The 14,571-nt window shown below is 32.1% G+C and overlaps 1 protein-coding gene across 4 annotated transcripts in view; it reads left to right on the plus strand.

Annotated features, from left to right (window-relative positions):
* GRIK2 (glutamate ionotropic receptor kainate type subunit 2) overlaps positions 1-14,571 on the plus strand; it is a 605,654-nt gene that overhangs the window by 567,490 nt on the left and 23,593 nt on the right. For all 4 annotated transcript variants that reach the window (XM_054569762.1, XM_054569766.1, XM_054569765.1 and 1 more), the window contains one exon: positions 8,054-8,279. In XM_054569762.1, coding sequence (XP_054425737.1) covers positions 8,054-8,279 — 226 coding nt within the window. The remainder of the gene's footprint in view (positions 1-8,053; positions 8,280-14,571) is intronic.

The raw sequence follows: 14,571 nt of genomic DNA on the forward strand, positions 1-14,571 counted from the left end.
ATTCATATAGTTATTGATATGATTACTTTATACATATTAAGATTATTGTGGTCAAATGAGTTTGTCCAGTCAGCAGACAGAAATATGTTTAGAGATATTCATAACTTCTCCCTCAGATGCCCAAGACTCAACCAAGGTTATTTATTTACAAGTTAGAGACAAAACATCCTTTTGGTATATATTTTAATGTATATGAGTTTACAGAAAATGGTGGGAAAATTGCACTTTGTGTGCAGTTTAATGTATAGAAGTGTACAGATGCTGTGTGTGTGTTTGTGTGTGTGTGATGAGGTTTGCATCATCTCCCAATAAAGTTTAGAAACTTCAGAATAGGTTTTGGCAAAGTAAGAACAATAAGTCTTTTAACAGTTTCAATGCTGATATTTTTGGCCACTCCTATTCGTAATGCAGAATTTTAATGACAGATGAAGTGAGAGAGCAGTAACACTGTGACTGATTTGAATCTTAAAGAGATGAGGATTACTTTCTGACTTTCTGTCATACTACCGCTCATTAATTTTGGTTACGCCTCAGCTGTCATTTGTCATGACACTTACCACACCATATTATAATTCTTTGTTTACTTGTCACGCATTAGGGGACTTTAAGGTTTGTTAGAACAGGAGCATTATCTGTTCTTGGTTAATCTCTGCCTGCCCTGTGCCAGACATGGTTATTACACCAAGCTGGTGCTCTATAAATACTGGAATGAAATAACAAGTGAGCAAATGAGTAAGCAAGTGAGTCAGTGCATCATTCCATACAATGAGCTGAGATTTAAAATAAGACCTTTGTGCCCCTGATGCTCCCTATATGGAAAGGTCTCTTGTTATAAGTCATGTCAGTTAATGATGTTCTCTTAGCAATGACTCAGGGTAGTTTTGCTAATCTTGCTCACTAGGGTTATTAGGTCAGGTTATAGGGGGAGAAAGAGGTAACATGTTTCTACAGTTCTAAAAGTTATGTTATACAAATAATAAAGACAAAGATATATGAATGTAGTGATCTATGCTCCAGTCTTAGCATTGAGTTTCTTTGTTTAGCCATTGATTGATTATATAAACTTGTAAAACAAGTAAAATCCTCATATATTTTGAGAGCTTTACAGCTTGCTAAAGTCAGTTTATATGGATTTCCTCATTTATTCCTGATTACGCTTTTGTGCAATTGGAAAGGAAGAATTTTGTTAGGCCTGAGAAACTGGGGCTTATTCAAGTTTCTCCATTGACCCAATGAAGTCAAGATTTCTAATGTTATTTAAATTTGTCAAAATGACAGTAAAATAAATTGCTGGATACTATTATTTGAAACAAAAGAAAACATCTGACCAGGAAAGTTCTAAATATTTCATTTAAACAATAAAATGCAGTGATTGGAAGACTCATTGTCAGTGATTTTTTACAGTGCAGAATGAACTGTCTAATACAGTTCAGCTACCTAGAAAGGATAACTGCCTGTACCTGCACCAAACGGTTTGAAACTTGCCGCCCAGCGTCTTCTGCTCAGTCATAATTCCTCTCCTAACTCTCAGTAATGCCAAGAAGAGTGGTTCTCTCAGTCTCATTGTCTTTTACTTCAGTTATTCTGTTTTAAAAGATTGCAGATGCTTTGAGATAAAACTGCCAGAGTTATTCCAAGGACTGACAGGTTTGCAAACAACCAAATGTTTCCAGGTCACTGCACTAGCCTCAGCTCCACCTTTGATATGAACTACATATGGCTTCAGTCCTGTTTTCCTGAATTAACTCTAATTTCCTAATGACCAAGGTCAGATGAGTCCAGATAGGGCTCAGCTGTTCTTACCTAGCACATATGTTCCAGTATTGTTGGTAATTTATTTACCAACAGTAGAAAATTAAAACGCAAATCTTAGCCAAATTCTACCTTACCAAGAGACACCTTGGTATGGATTTTTTTCAAACTACATAGTGGGAATTATTACATGTGACTTTTCTTATAACAGAATGAGAAAGATTATTATAGCATTTGTTAACAGAATATTGAAGTTAATGTTAGAAACAAAATTGGTCATGTAGATTTTATTGAAAAGGAATAATTTGAATTAATGCCAAACACAATCAAATTATTTTGGTAATTATGAAAAATAGTAAAAAAAATTACTGCTTCTTTTTTAAAGATATTTTGCCATATTTATTCTTATATCAAATGTTAACTAATTATGACAGACATTATGTTTTAGGAGCTAAAACATTTTTATGAATTATTTTTAGATCAAAAGAAATGTGTTTCTAATATAAAGTATTTTTTAGTTTATTTCAAGATGTCTTGGATATTGTACCACCTGATTACCTTTGTTAAAAACTATGAGTTGTAGTCAACACTTTTAATATTGTTTATAATAAAACATATTACAAAATAGAACTGAATTTTATTTTTACTACTGATACTTTTTGGTTATGATATTTCAAGCAAGATATATATATATATAATATATATATAGAAGATTTTCTATCATTCATGGAAATAAAGTTACCTCTTTTTTTAAAATTAAAAAATTAATATATTCTTCTAGAGATCAAAGAAATATGTTCTTTTCTTATCATTTTTAGGATCTTTGATAGATTTATAAAAACAGGTCAAATGAGGGCAAGATAGTTCCTAAATATTAACTTTATTATTGACGCTCTTACAGATGTCACTATTCCCTCCCTTTGCCTGCCTCCAAGCACCTAAATATTAATTTATATTTGAGAGCAAGCAAAATGGACAGAGGTGAAGAATTTACTTGTGTACTCAAGCAGTTTAAGTCAATAGGAACATATAGGAAGGACTCATGGACAAAACCAAAGGGGAAGAGCTGAGGGAGGGATGGAGGGAGGGGGCAAGAGAAAGTGGTGGGGGGGTAGGCAGAGACAAATGTATTTGAAAAAATAAATTAAAAAAAAATACTAGAAAATCCAGTGAATGTTAGCTAGTGTTTTTTTTGGTTAAGATTTATAATTTGATCACTAGTGTAAGCTGATACTATTGGAACAAGGGATTTTTAAATAAAGTTTGCTTAGACAGCTGATGATAAAAAAAATAAAAATAAAAAAAATAAAAAAGAAGATGGCTTTGTATTCACAAAATATGTTGTTCCAGTTAGAAGAAAAGGAGGTCCGTGCAAGCAGGATAATAGTAACCCTCACTTTGTTAGCTCTCATGACGTTCCGCCGTGGGGGGGAGGTGGGTGTGTACAAACAGAATTTTAAAACATTATCCTTACAGTGATATCTTACAAGTTCTCAAAAATCTCTAACATGTCAATGAATAAATATTGCCTTAAACCATTACTTATTTGAAATTTCAAAGAGCCAAGTAATTTCACGTTGTAAAATTAATTTAGAGTTCGGTCAAGAAACTAAAGCTAGTATATCCTTAAGTTTTAAATCATTAACTGTATGTTTAAAATATTTAGGTATTTACACTGAATGTTCTTTTTAAAACAAAATCATTTGGCATCTGTGAATTTAAAAAAAATGTATTTCTTATTCTTTGTCAGTTTATTCTTGAAAAAAATCTTTTTCTAAAAATTCTTTTGTTGATGTTCCATAGTCCAGGAAAACCACTATTATTAAAAGACACTGCCTTCAGAGCTGGTTTTATTTATTTTGTGCTGATGCAGCAAAAATCAAATCAGCTTACAAGCTTCAGCATTTTGATAAACACTGCTAAACATTGACGTTCTAAATCCATTCGATGTAACATAGAAGACAATTATCTTTAATGTGAGGCACCAAAAAAAAGAAGAAAAAAAAAAAGAGGGAAGAAATGGATTCTAGCATTGAATGTGACAGGATTAAGTTGCATGACGAAATAAGATGATTCTATTCAGAAAATTTTAAATATGCTTTTCCTCTTACGTGCTTTGATTTTCATATGCATTTCAAGCAATATCTCTGAGGTGTCATTTAATTTGTTTGCTTTTACTTTATTTAAATGACTACAAACAATATAACTGTAACTTACAAGTGCTTTATATTTTTGCCAAAAAAGTAAGTTTTCTTGTTATATAAGTAAAATTCTCCTATAAAATCATGATGCCATAAATCTTATCACCAATTTTCTCTTTAAAAATCAACCTTCACTGGTAACTTTCTTTCTTATCAAGTAGCCTTCATTTTCTCATCTGTGAAATTAAAGAGTAAAACAAGATGCTCTTTCTCTTTCTCCCCCACTAATTTAATATTTCTTTTACTTGGCTATACTCTATTTGAGAAGCTTCTCTGTTATGCTCTAATTTGTCATTATCTCAATTATCTCCTTGCAGAGAATTATATTATTTCACATATAGCTTATTCCCTGACTTTGATTTTTCATATATTTTTTAAATAATACATTTCTTCTGGAAATTTTTTTTTTTTTTAAATCAGTTTGGTAGCAGCAATGCATAGAGCCAAGCTGTGTCCCAAATTCTGAGTCATTCCTGGTGTCCTACCATATCGGTTCTCAATTCTCTATCACTATGATCAGAAGACCTTCAAAGACTGTGCACATTGTAGCTCAGTAGCTTAGTCACTGCTGATGACTTTATCATGCTCCTTAACAATGATCAGTCGCTATTTCACTGGATGAAACTAACCGTAGCAACAGGAGGGTGAGCATAACATACAACAGGTGGTTCTCTCTATATGCCCTGTCTTCCACCTACAAACTTTAATTCATATTATGACTGGATATATCCTTTCTTCTGAGTTTACATATAATTTTTGTACTTAACATACTCATATGATTGCTTGTATTTTTATATATCTCTTTCCTGACATTAAATGGATTTAGATTCCAAATCTTTAACTTGTACAGTTCCATCAGTTTTAGTCTTAGAGATCTTATAGTCTATTTTACTTTTAAAAACATTCAATAATTTTCTATTTTATTAAAAATAAATATAATTGAGGATTCTTATTTCCTTATTCCTTTACACAGTAGATTTGAAAGTATAATTCTGTATGTGTTCAATATAAATATTTTGAATTCAGTGGTCAAGCCAATTGCAGTATTTTAAATCCTTTTTTTATTCTACTTGGGACTTACCTCATTAGACACTTTATTGATTGTTCTTTCTTTCTCTGGCATGTTAAATCTCTTAATTTTTTCCAGAAACTCTCCCCATTGACATTTAAAAATGCTCAAATATCTCCAATCCTTTAAAATTGTACTTAAACTAAAATATTCTATGTGTTTCCCTGTATCACCTCTTCTTCAGTGATCTCTCTGATTTTTTTTTGAGGGGGCACATGTCCTGGTTCCATTTCACTTTTCCCTTTCTTAACCTATTTCAATATTATTGCTAAGTCCTTTACTCCATTAAATTAGCCTTGCCAAAAAAAAAAAAAAAAGAAAAGAATTCCCTATTGCTGATTCCAAAGGCATTATTCCCTTCTCATTGTATGCACTTTTTTTTTTCCTGGAAAATCACTACAGGTGTGGATCTCTTCACTGAATATTCTCTTGCTTTGATTTCTGAAGCACTGCAATTTCCAGATTTTCTTCTTTAATCTTCTGTATCCAGGACAGCTCCAAAATCTATATTTTCAGCCTTGAATTTTCCACTGAACTCCAAACTTATATCTCTAACTTGACATGACAGGTCCATTTAGATGTTCCTTAGGTGCCTCTAACTTACTAGATATAATATTTCCTCCCAAATACTTCATCTTTCTGTTTTTTCTCATGACTCTCAAGTTTAATCAGAATTCAAGGAGTTAACATAAATCTCTTCTTTACTTCCTATATTCCAATAATGACCAAATATCATTCATTACACCTAAACATACATCTTAAATTCTTAGATTTCTTTCTATCACCAATACCCCTTTCCTAGTAGATGTACTCTTTCTTACCTAGACTGCTGCTATGCACTTCAAATTATCTTCTTGCATCTGCCATTGCCACTGCTGATCCTTTTTTTCACACAGCAGCCTTCGTGGTCTCACAGTGTAAATGTTATTGCATCCTCAAATCTGCTTCATACTTGCTTTGGCTTCTCACTGTTCCTGTGATGAAGTCAAATATGCATGATGTCCTTGCATGTTAACTATTTGCAATATCTGGAATCTGGTCAATATCTAGAATTGTTCCAAGCATGTGTCAAACATTACATTAGAGTAATTCAAGAAACAATCTAAATAAAAGGATGGCTTGGCCCTGTCAAAACAAAAATTACACTGGACAAATTTAAATAGGCATGGAAGATAGCAATTGCTAATGTTCTTACACCTGAAGCAAATCAGAAAACTTAGGCAATGTATGGCCCATACATGTAAAAAAATAACTTTTTGTTCACATTACTACTATTCTCTGCTTGGTTTTGGCCACACATGTTGTGATATTGCACTGTTATTTTCCAGTAAAGATACTACATTTTAAATTTTCAAGTGATAAGGGGCGCAGTTTTGATCACATACATTTTTAGTGTTATCTATTGAATGGTGTTTGTCTATTATCAGTCACAGATTCACTAAACCAAAAACAGTGAACAATTTTATTTTTACATAAAATTATTTTAATCTTCAGGTAAACTCTAATTTTTATTTCAATTGGTATTTAGTCCTTACTTATTCCAAAATATTAGGAGAAAATTCTTACCTTTGCAAGGAAGCAAACTTGCTCTAACTTTCCTTATTATGTTACTGATTTGGATAATCAAACGAGTCTATGAAAATCTCGCTATTGGTCTTAGTTATTCCAGTAAGAATTTCGTTATAAACTTACATCTTTTATTTTCCTTATTTATTACCAACATTTTAATCTTTTACTTGAAAACAACTGGCCTGTCACAATAGCAGCCCAAATTCGTAATCCTGATAATCACATTCAAGGAGTTGGAGCTGTTTCTTTTCCACTTTGAGCCACTGGCCGTTCGGCACGCTTCTGTTTCACTGGAGAGTGAAGATTTGCAGGTTTCCCTCTCTGAGCCCTGTTGTTTAGACCTATACTTGTTTTCATATGGCACTCATGCACCTTTATTTTTTTCCCTGGTAAATTTAAGGTTTCTCTTTTCATTTTACCATTGTCATAGTCCAAGAATGTTTCTAAATATTGTTATGCACCTGCCTTTTAGTAGAAGTCATGGTACTATCACATTTCTGACCTGGCAAATGTAGTGCTAAAAACAACTTTAAGCTGTAAAAAGATTGCATTTTTATTTGTTTAAAAATAGTTTGTCTGTTTTGGCTTTTTTGCAACCAGCATGATGAATAGCCTTCTTGTGTTTATAGCTTCAGTAATATTTTGTATTTGTATAAGAATTAAATTATAGTAAGGGTTTCACAGATGAGATTTCCATAAGCAGAAACTAACTTTTTTCATGTTTATATTGTACCAGTGCCTTATGAATAAAACCTACTTCTTTCCCTTAGTAATGAAATCCTAATAAAGCCCTACTGAGAATTTTCAGTTGGATATAAACACTATTCAATTTTATTGGTCCAGAAGTCTTTAGTTAGATAGTGGACCTGAATGATAGATTTCCTGATGTCAGGAGCCTGGCTGCGTCTTAGTGAAAATGTAATCATTCTTATTTGTAACATCCTTATTTGTAATGAATTTCTCTCATCTCTTCAACCTTGGTGTGTCCTTGGGGATTAACATGACATCAGGCTTATAGTCAACTAAATTGTGAATAATAGCCTCTTGAAGTTTAACAGTGTCAATCGGTGTCCAGTGTCTATCCTTCCCAAATTAATGTTACTGTAATGTTGAAAGATGAAATTATACAGGAGGTACTCATGTGAGGTGTAAGCACAAAAGACTCTCCTTATTAATCTTGTTTATTTTCCTTTTTATTACCTCTATGATTAACTACTTGTGCATTTTTTAACATTAGGACCCTTTTCTTATATTAGTTAGATAAATGTGCACTATACCTGGAACTACTCACACATGAAGAATCGCTGTGAGAAAATTTTTAAAACAGATTATGATTTTCTGTTTAGATATTACTATTATTAATTAAAGTAGTGTGGGTAAACTAAACAAAGTCAATTCCATCTTACTATTGTAGATCACATTGGAAACTAAGGATCATCTTATGTATTTTATTTTTTCCCAGAAATCAAAAATCTCCACGTATGACAAAATGTGGGCCTTTATGAGTAGCAGGAGACAGTCAGTGCTCGTCAAAAGCAATGAAGAAGGGATCCAGCGAGTCCTCACCTCTGATTATGCTTTCCTAATGGAGTCAACAACCATTGAATTTGTTACCCAACGGAACTGCAACCTGACACAGATCGGTGGCCTTATAGACTCCAAAGGTTACGGCGTTGGCACCCCCATGGGTATGTTTATGTCAGCCACTTATTCTTTGTCCATTAGTCTTTGTTGCTGTGAGAAGGGGATACGCAGTGCCTCCATATGCCATTATGAATTTTGTTTTTAACAAATGCATCTTGCTGCACTCTGTTATTGTGGAAGGTCAGGGAAGCGATGAAAACATCTGCATCTAAATGTATAAGTAACAAAAAAAAAAAAAAATTTGATTTCTACCAAAACAGTCAGTAGACATTTTTACTGACATTTTTACCTAATCGAAGTTAAAAATGTCATGAGATCCCCCAAAGAACTTTCTCAATCTGACATTTAAAAATGTTTTATGGACAGGATGATGCTTTTGCAACATTTTTTTCCAGATTTGTGACTTATCTGTATAGTATTTGACTTAGAAAGTTAATTAAAATGATAAGCCACAAATGGCTTAGTTGAATATTTATTTTGTTTGTTTCATGTAAAAGAAGATACATATAGCAGACTATTTCTATAACATAGCTAGAATAGTTGACACACTGAAGTTTTTAATTGTGTTTAATATATTATAAGTATATAAAAATGATTGCTTACAAAATTATAGCTTGAGGTGCACATCATTTTAAAATGTGTTAAGCTTATATTCTTAGTACATCTTGGGTTTATTGCCCTAGTTTTGAGTTGATGGAATGCTCAAAAAAGTGGCATTCTCACAGTTAGATCAGCTATGGTTCTTTCCCTCAGTAAGAATTATGTAATGAGCCTAACAATTTCATGAGTTTATGTACCATTATGTTTAGAATTTGTGGTGGGCAACTTGGTTAATGTTTCAAGTGTAGCCGTACTCATTTTATGGAAAGCAAACTTGCATTTTAGAAAGGAGGCTGAAAATGAACTATAAAAAGTATCATGATATTTTCTGCATACTGATATTCTAGATTTAGGCTTATTGTGATCTTGGATAAGTCACTTGAAATTCATGACCTCTAGATACTATTTTAATTAATAAAATGAGGGGGTTATACTCAGAAAATCTAAGGTCTATTAAATTCTTAAGTTAAAATAATTTTTCAGATAGCATGCTTGATGAAATCCCTGTTTAGTCTAAAACTGAGGTAGAATCTATATGGGAAAAGATGACTAGCTAACATCTTAGAACCAATTTTAAAAATCAGGCACACTCTCAAGCGTTTCTGAGGGGTGGAAGCAGCGTTTTGTTAGGCTTCCAGACTCCCACTGAGTTTTATTTTCATTTGAAAAAGGCTGGAGCAGATAAGTGCATTTTTCAGCGTTGTCTGAAAGGTGTGAGATGCCCATATAGTTCTACTGTCCTCTATTCATTTACATTATCCTCTGGACGAGGGCAGAGATTTCTGTGTTTTGTTGATGCAAGTCCCTATCACCACAATGCCTGCACACTTTGAGCCCTGTTATTATTTGCTTAACAAATTAATTCTACAGCAGTAAACATGACAGGATAGCAAGATACACAAACAGAAAGAAATAACTTTTAGAGCTAGGCATTTTACATTATTAAATGTGATGACTTGTTAAACAAACTTGAGTAATACAAGGTAGTGAGATTTGAATAAGATTTGAGGACGATATATAAGGACATCGGAGCATAGCACAGATTTTTTCAGTAATGATGGTACATAATAGCACTCATAATTTCCCAATTTTCAAATAAATCATTTTGACTTTTACTTAATATAAAACCTCAAACTTGAGTAGTTTTTTTACTTGTTTGTCTTGTAAATACAATGTATCAGTGTACCAGGACTGTCTTTATCATACTGTCTTGCTTTGAGGAAGTGCTGGGTAAAGATAAATCAAAATAGTATATTATACAAATCTCAAAAGCCTGGTGACATATTTCTTATATGAAAACTATTTTTAAAAAAGAAAAGAGCCCTTGGGTTGCATTTCCTTTGAGCTGTTTTCAGACAAAGTTCCAAACACAGCAGAAAACTTTCCTGCTCTGAGCACTGGGGAGAAAGAATTTGGTTATAAAGATTCTTGCTTTCACAGAATTATTCCGGGATTGATATGCCAGGGTGGTTGGTGACTTCGCAGGCCACAGTGGCTCAGGTGGCCAGTCTATCTACAGGAAGAAATTTAATGATGAGATTTTCATCCTGAAGCATACAGGTCCTGGCATCTTGCCCCTGGAAAATGCTGGATCCGACACAAACAGTTCCCAATTTTTCATCTGCACTGCCAAGACTGAGTAGCTGGGTAGTAAGCATGTGGTCTTCGGCCACGTGAAAGATGGCATGGTTGTTGTGACAGCCACAGAGCACTATGGGTCTAGGCATGGCAAGACCAGCAAGAAGATCATCATTACTAGTGTTGACTGTGGACAACTCTAACAAATTTGACTTGTGTTTTATCTTAACCACCAGACCATTCCTTCTGTAGCCCATGCGAGTACCCCATTACCCCCATTTGCTTGCGATGCTGTATAATCTTTCCTTACCCCTTCCAGGTCTAGCTGGACTGCAGAGTTAACTTTATGATTATGAAATAAAAACTAAACAACAACAATAATAACAAAAGGAAAGATAATTGCTGAATTAATTGTAAGGAAGCTCTTTATTGTAGTTCATTGAAACTGTATTTAGAACAATCTTTGATCTCTCCCTATGTTTGGCCCTATTTAGTAAATGGTATTGATTTATTAAGAAAATATAAAACATTCAAAATATTAATAGGTATACAAAAGGTATCTTAATGTAACTTTCTAAATTGAGAAAAATACTGAGGAAAGCACTTGGAATTTCTCTTTCCTCTAATAAACTTATAGATATGAGAGAACAAAACAAATTAAGCTATAAGCTTAAAGATGTAGATATTTTTCCTTTTATCTATTCAACTTGGCTGATAGATTAATCCTTGCCCTTCTGAAGAAATCTGGGTTATATCAGAAAACATTTATTGATATTAGCAAGCTCATTTTCATGAGAAATTTATAGAAATGAAGTTGGATTATATATCTGGGTAGAATTATTTCTTTGTAGTGTATAGATTAGTATGGTGTAATTGTATAATATATTCATGTTTTCATTATAACTGATTTTTAAAAATAGGAAAAAGCACAATGATAAATTACTAACTTCTGTAAGGTCATTCTTGTAATTTTAATGTAAAGTTATCAGTATATACTAATAAAAATTCAAAAGATCTGAATAACACTGTTACTTAGGAAATGTATAGATAAGAAAGAATATTTTAGAACATTCTTCTTTATATTCACTGCCAAATAATATTGAATTTAAATTTATTAAAATGTCACATTATTGCTAAAATGTTATTTAACTCATTTAACATACATTTTTTAGGCTAATTATGAGTGAAATAAAATTGAACACTACAACAAGTTTAAAGGAATGAATATTCAAATCACTCTTCTATAGGTATTGCAATATATTTTTTGGTTTCTTTTGTTCAGAAAACTTTTGCTCTTTGACCTGATAATATTAAGTTCTTAAATTTAGTGAATTATACTTTATTCATTCATAATATGGCATAAAATTGAAATTACTTTGAACTCAATGCATTATGAGTAAACCTTAACTCATATAACTTCATCAAAGAAGTATAACCTAGAAACAGGAATTTCATACTTTATTCTCTCAGATACATTCCTTCTGAGAAGAGATTTCAAGCAGTAATTTATGATTTGCTTTGTCATATCTCTGATAGAAATATGGCTTCATGAATTATTTCTATTTCTTTAGTCACTAATAAACATGCAACTCTAGTTGCTTGCAACTAGACATGACATGCAACTCTAGTACTTGAATATGATTCTGATTTATCAAAACTTTCAACTAACACCGTGTGCAGTTCTCAACCAGTTAATTAGCACTTTGAAAGCACCTTTCATTGATTAAGTGTATTGAAGATTATTTGTAATATATTTATTTAATTTTAAATTTTGTTCATCATAACCCAAAAGTAAACTAAATAATAAATTTAGATGTGGAAAAAATGTTATTGGAGGCTCTTGCTCTTTTTCCTGCAAGAATTAGCAAGAGAAATATATTCAAAGAGAGTAATAAGGTGTCAGTCCCTGGAAATTTAGATCAGTTCCTGAAATTCTCCAGGATTTTGAGTTTATACTTGCAGGCGCCATAATCTGTAATGAAAATTGCAACCATAATAATACTGTAAATGTGATCAAAGAAAGGAACTTGTTCTGCTTATATTGTTTTTCAGATTTTCAGACAGTGTCAAGGAGGCATATGTGGTTAATTAAGCATAGGAGGTTAAAAGAGTAAATACTATGTCTTTTGGTAATAGGAAATTAGAAATATTTAAAAACTATACATATTTTTCCTGTAAACATTCATGTATCTTCTTAGTATGCTCAGCCCCGTCCAGTATGATTCATCTAGGGATGGACCATCAGCATTTATCACACTGAGTGTGATGATTACTGACCAGTGTTTTGTAAAATTGCTGAATGACTCAGATATAAGCTATTTAATTAGGGAAGCTCTCTTTACACAAAAATACCTTAGTGGAGCAATCAAAATGACGTGAAGGTAAATGCTAAATAAGCATAAGCTACTTTAATTAAGCTTGGGGTGACATTAAATCTCTTTCATAATAATCCTGACTGCAGCAATGTTATTATAATGTGGTATTTACTGTATGATAGGTATTGAAGTCGTAGGTGTTCTTACTCATAATAAATTAACTGAACTTCCTATTTCATTCAAAAGAATTAAGAAAAAAGAAAGAAAAACAATGCTAAATGGGGTAAAGCCAAAAAGAAAATCACAGTGATTTTCATTAAGGGATATTTAAAAACATGTGAGTACTTGCAATCTTGCCTTTTAATTCACCATGGGTGATAATCGCCTTGTCAGAAGAGGGAGCATTTCTACTTCATGTCATTTTCGACCACATTGCCTCCCTTCTGACCGCCCATACTAAAAGCCTTCTTGGCTTCTCTCTTGCCAATGCTGAGTGCATATCGCACTTTGAGGACCACACAGACTCAGCAGTCCGTGAGCTGGTAGGAAAGCAGCAGCCTAGAAAAAACCCATTAGAGACAGTTGGCGTTATTTTGCTTTGCTGTGTTCAGTTTTGTAAAGTGACTGAAGGGTCTCATTAAAACTATTTCTATTTTAACAATAAACTAGTTGCACACTTCATTCGTTAGTTCTTCACAACTTTAATAATGTATACGAATTATGTGTCAGCTGAGAAGGGAATGGTGCTCATGTTTCAGCATATTGTTTGATGATGTTACATTTTCTATAATTTCATTTATTCCCGTTTTACTTGTGGGCTTAAATCAATAATACATTTCAAATATTCAGTGAATAATCATTTCTGTGAACAAAATTCAAATTAAAGTAATCATATCATAATCATAGAAATGCTAAAATATATGTGATACATAAAGAATATAAATTGGCAATATAAACATGAAAGTAAATTACATATATTTATGTTTTTAATATTAAGATTAAATTTAAAGACAATTTTATCACACACAAAATTGTTATACTTTATTTCTCTCATATTTTTATTAAATTACAAATATTAAGATATATTCTTATTTCATAACTAGATTTTAATGTTATTTTTATAAAGTGTTATATAACATATTTTATATTAAGAAATATATATTAGCAGTAGTCAAGAGATTCTAATCTCATAATAATGCCTTTATACATAATCAAACTAAAGTAAAAAAAAGTCTTAATAGGTTGTATCATTTACTCTTTATGGTAGAAGTATACCACTTTGACATGTAAACAATGTGAAATTCCTTTTTTGACTTCTATTTTCTTTCTTTCTTTTTTTTTTTTATTTCTCATTATTTGATGAAGTAAAAGATGTAGAAGTAGAACTGGGGAGACGTAATTTGTTTAAAGCATATGCCAATGTTTATAAAAATAGAAATTAGTATGAGAATCATGTTTTTCCCATTTTGCTCACTATCCACTAGAATTCCCAATTCATCTTATAATAAGTACTGTAATATTTATCATTATGGATGCATAAAATTACTCGCTTTCAGTTCTTTAGTTTTACTGACATGAACGAATACATTAATCTTCATTAGTTGGACCTAGTGGGCAAAAATTGATGCAAATTGTTCAGCTTTCTGCAGGTCAAACTTTCTATTAAAATGCATTATATTTTTTCATTGAACAAGCAGCACAATTTTAATGTTGGTGAAAGGATTTTGAAGGCTAAATCAAGATCAAATGATTATCAGAGTCTGAATTTAAAAAAAAATAGTCAAATTTTGCCCACAGGCGCTGTACACTCCTGGCATAGTTGTTGAAGTCCAGATTTCATGTC

Source organism: Pteronotus mesoamericanus, unplaced genomic scaffold, assembly GCF_021234165.1.
Source record: "Pteronotus mesoamericanus isolate MK-2021 breed Mesoamerican mustached bat unplaced genomic scaffold, CSHL_Meso_final contig_20, whole genome shotgun sequence".
Classification (NCBI taxonomy): domain Eukaryota; kingdom Metazoa; phylum Chordata; class Mammalia; order Chiroptera; family Mormoopidae; genus Pteronotus; species Pteronotus mesoamericanus.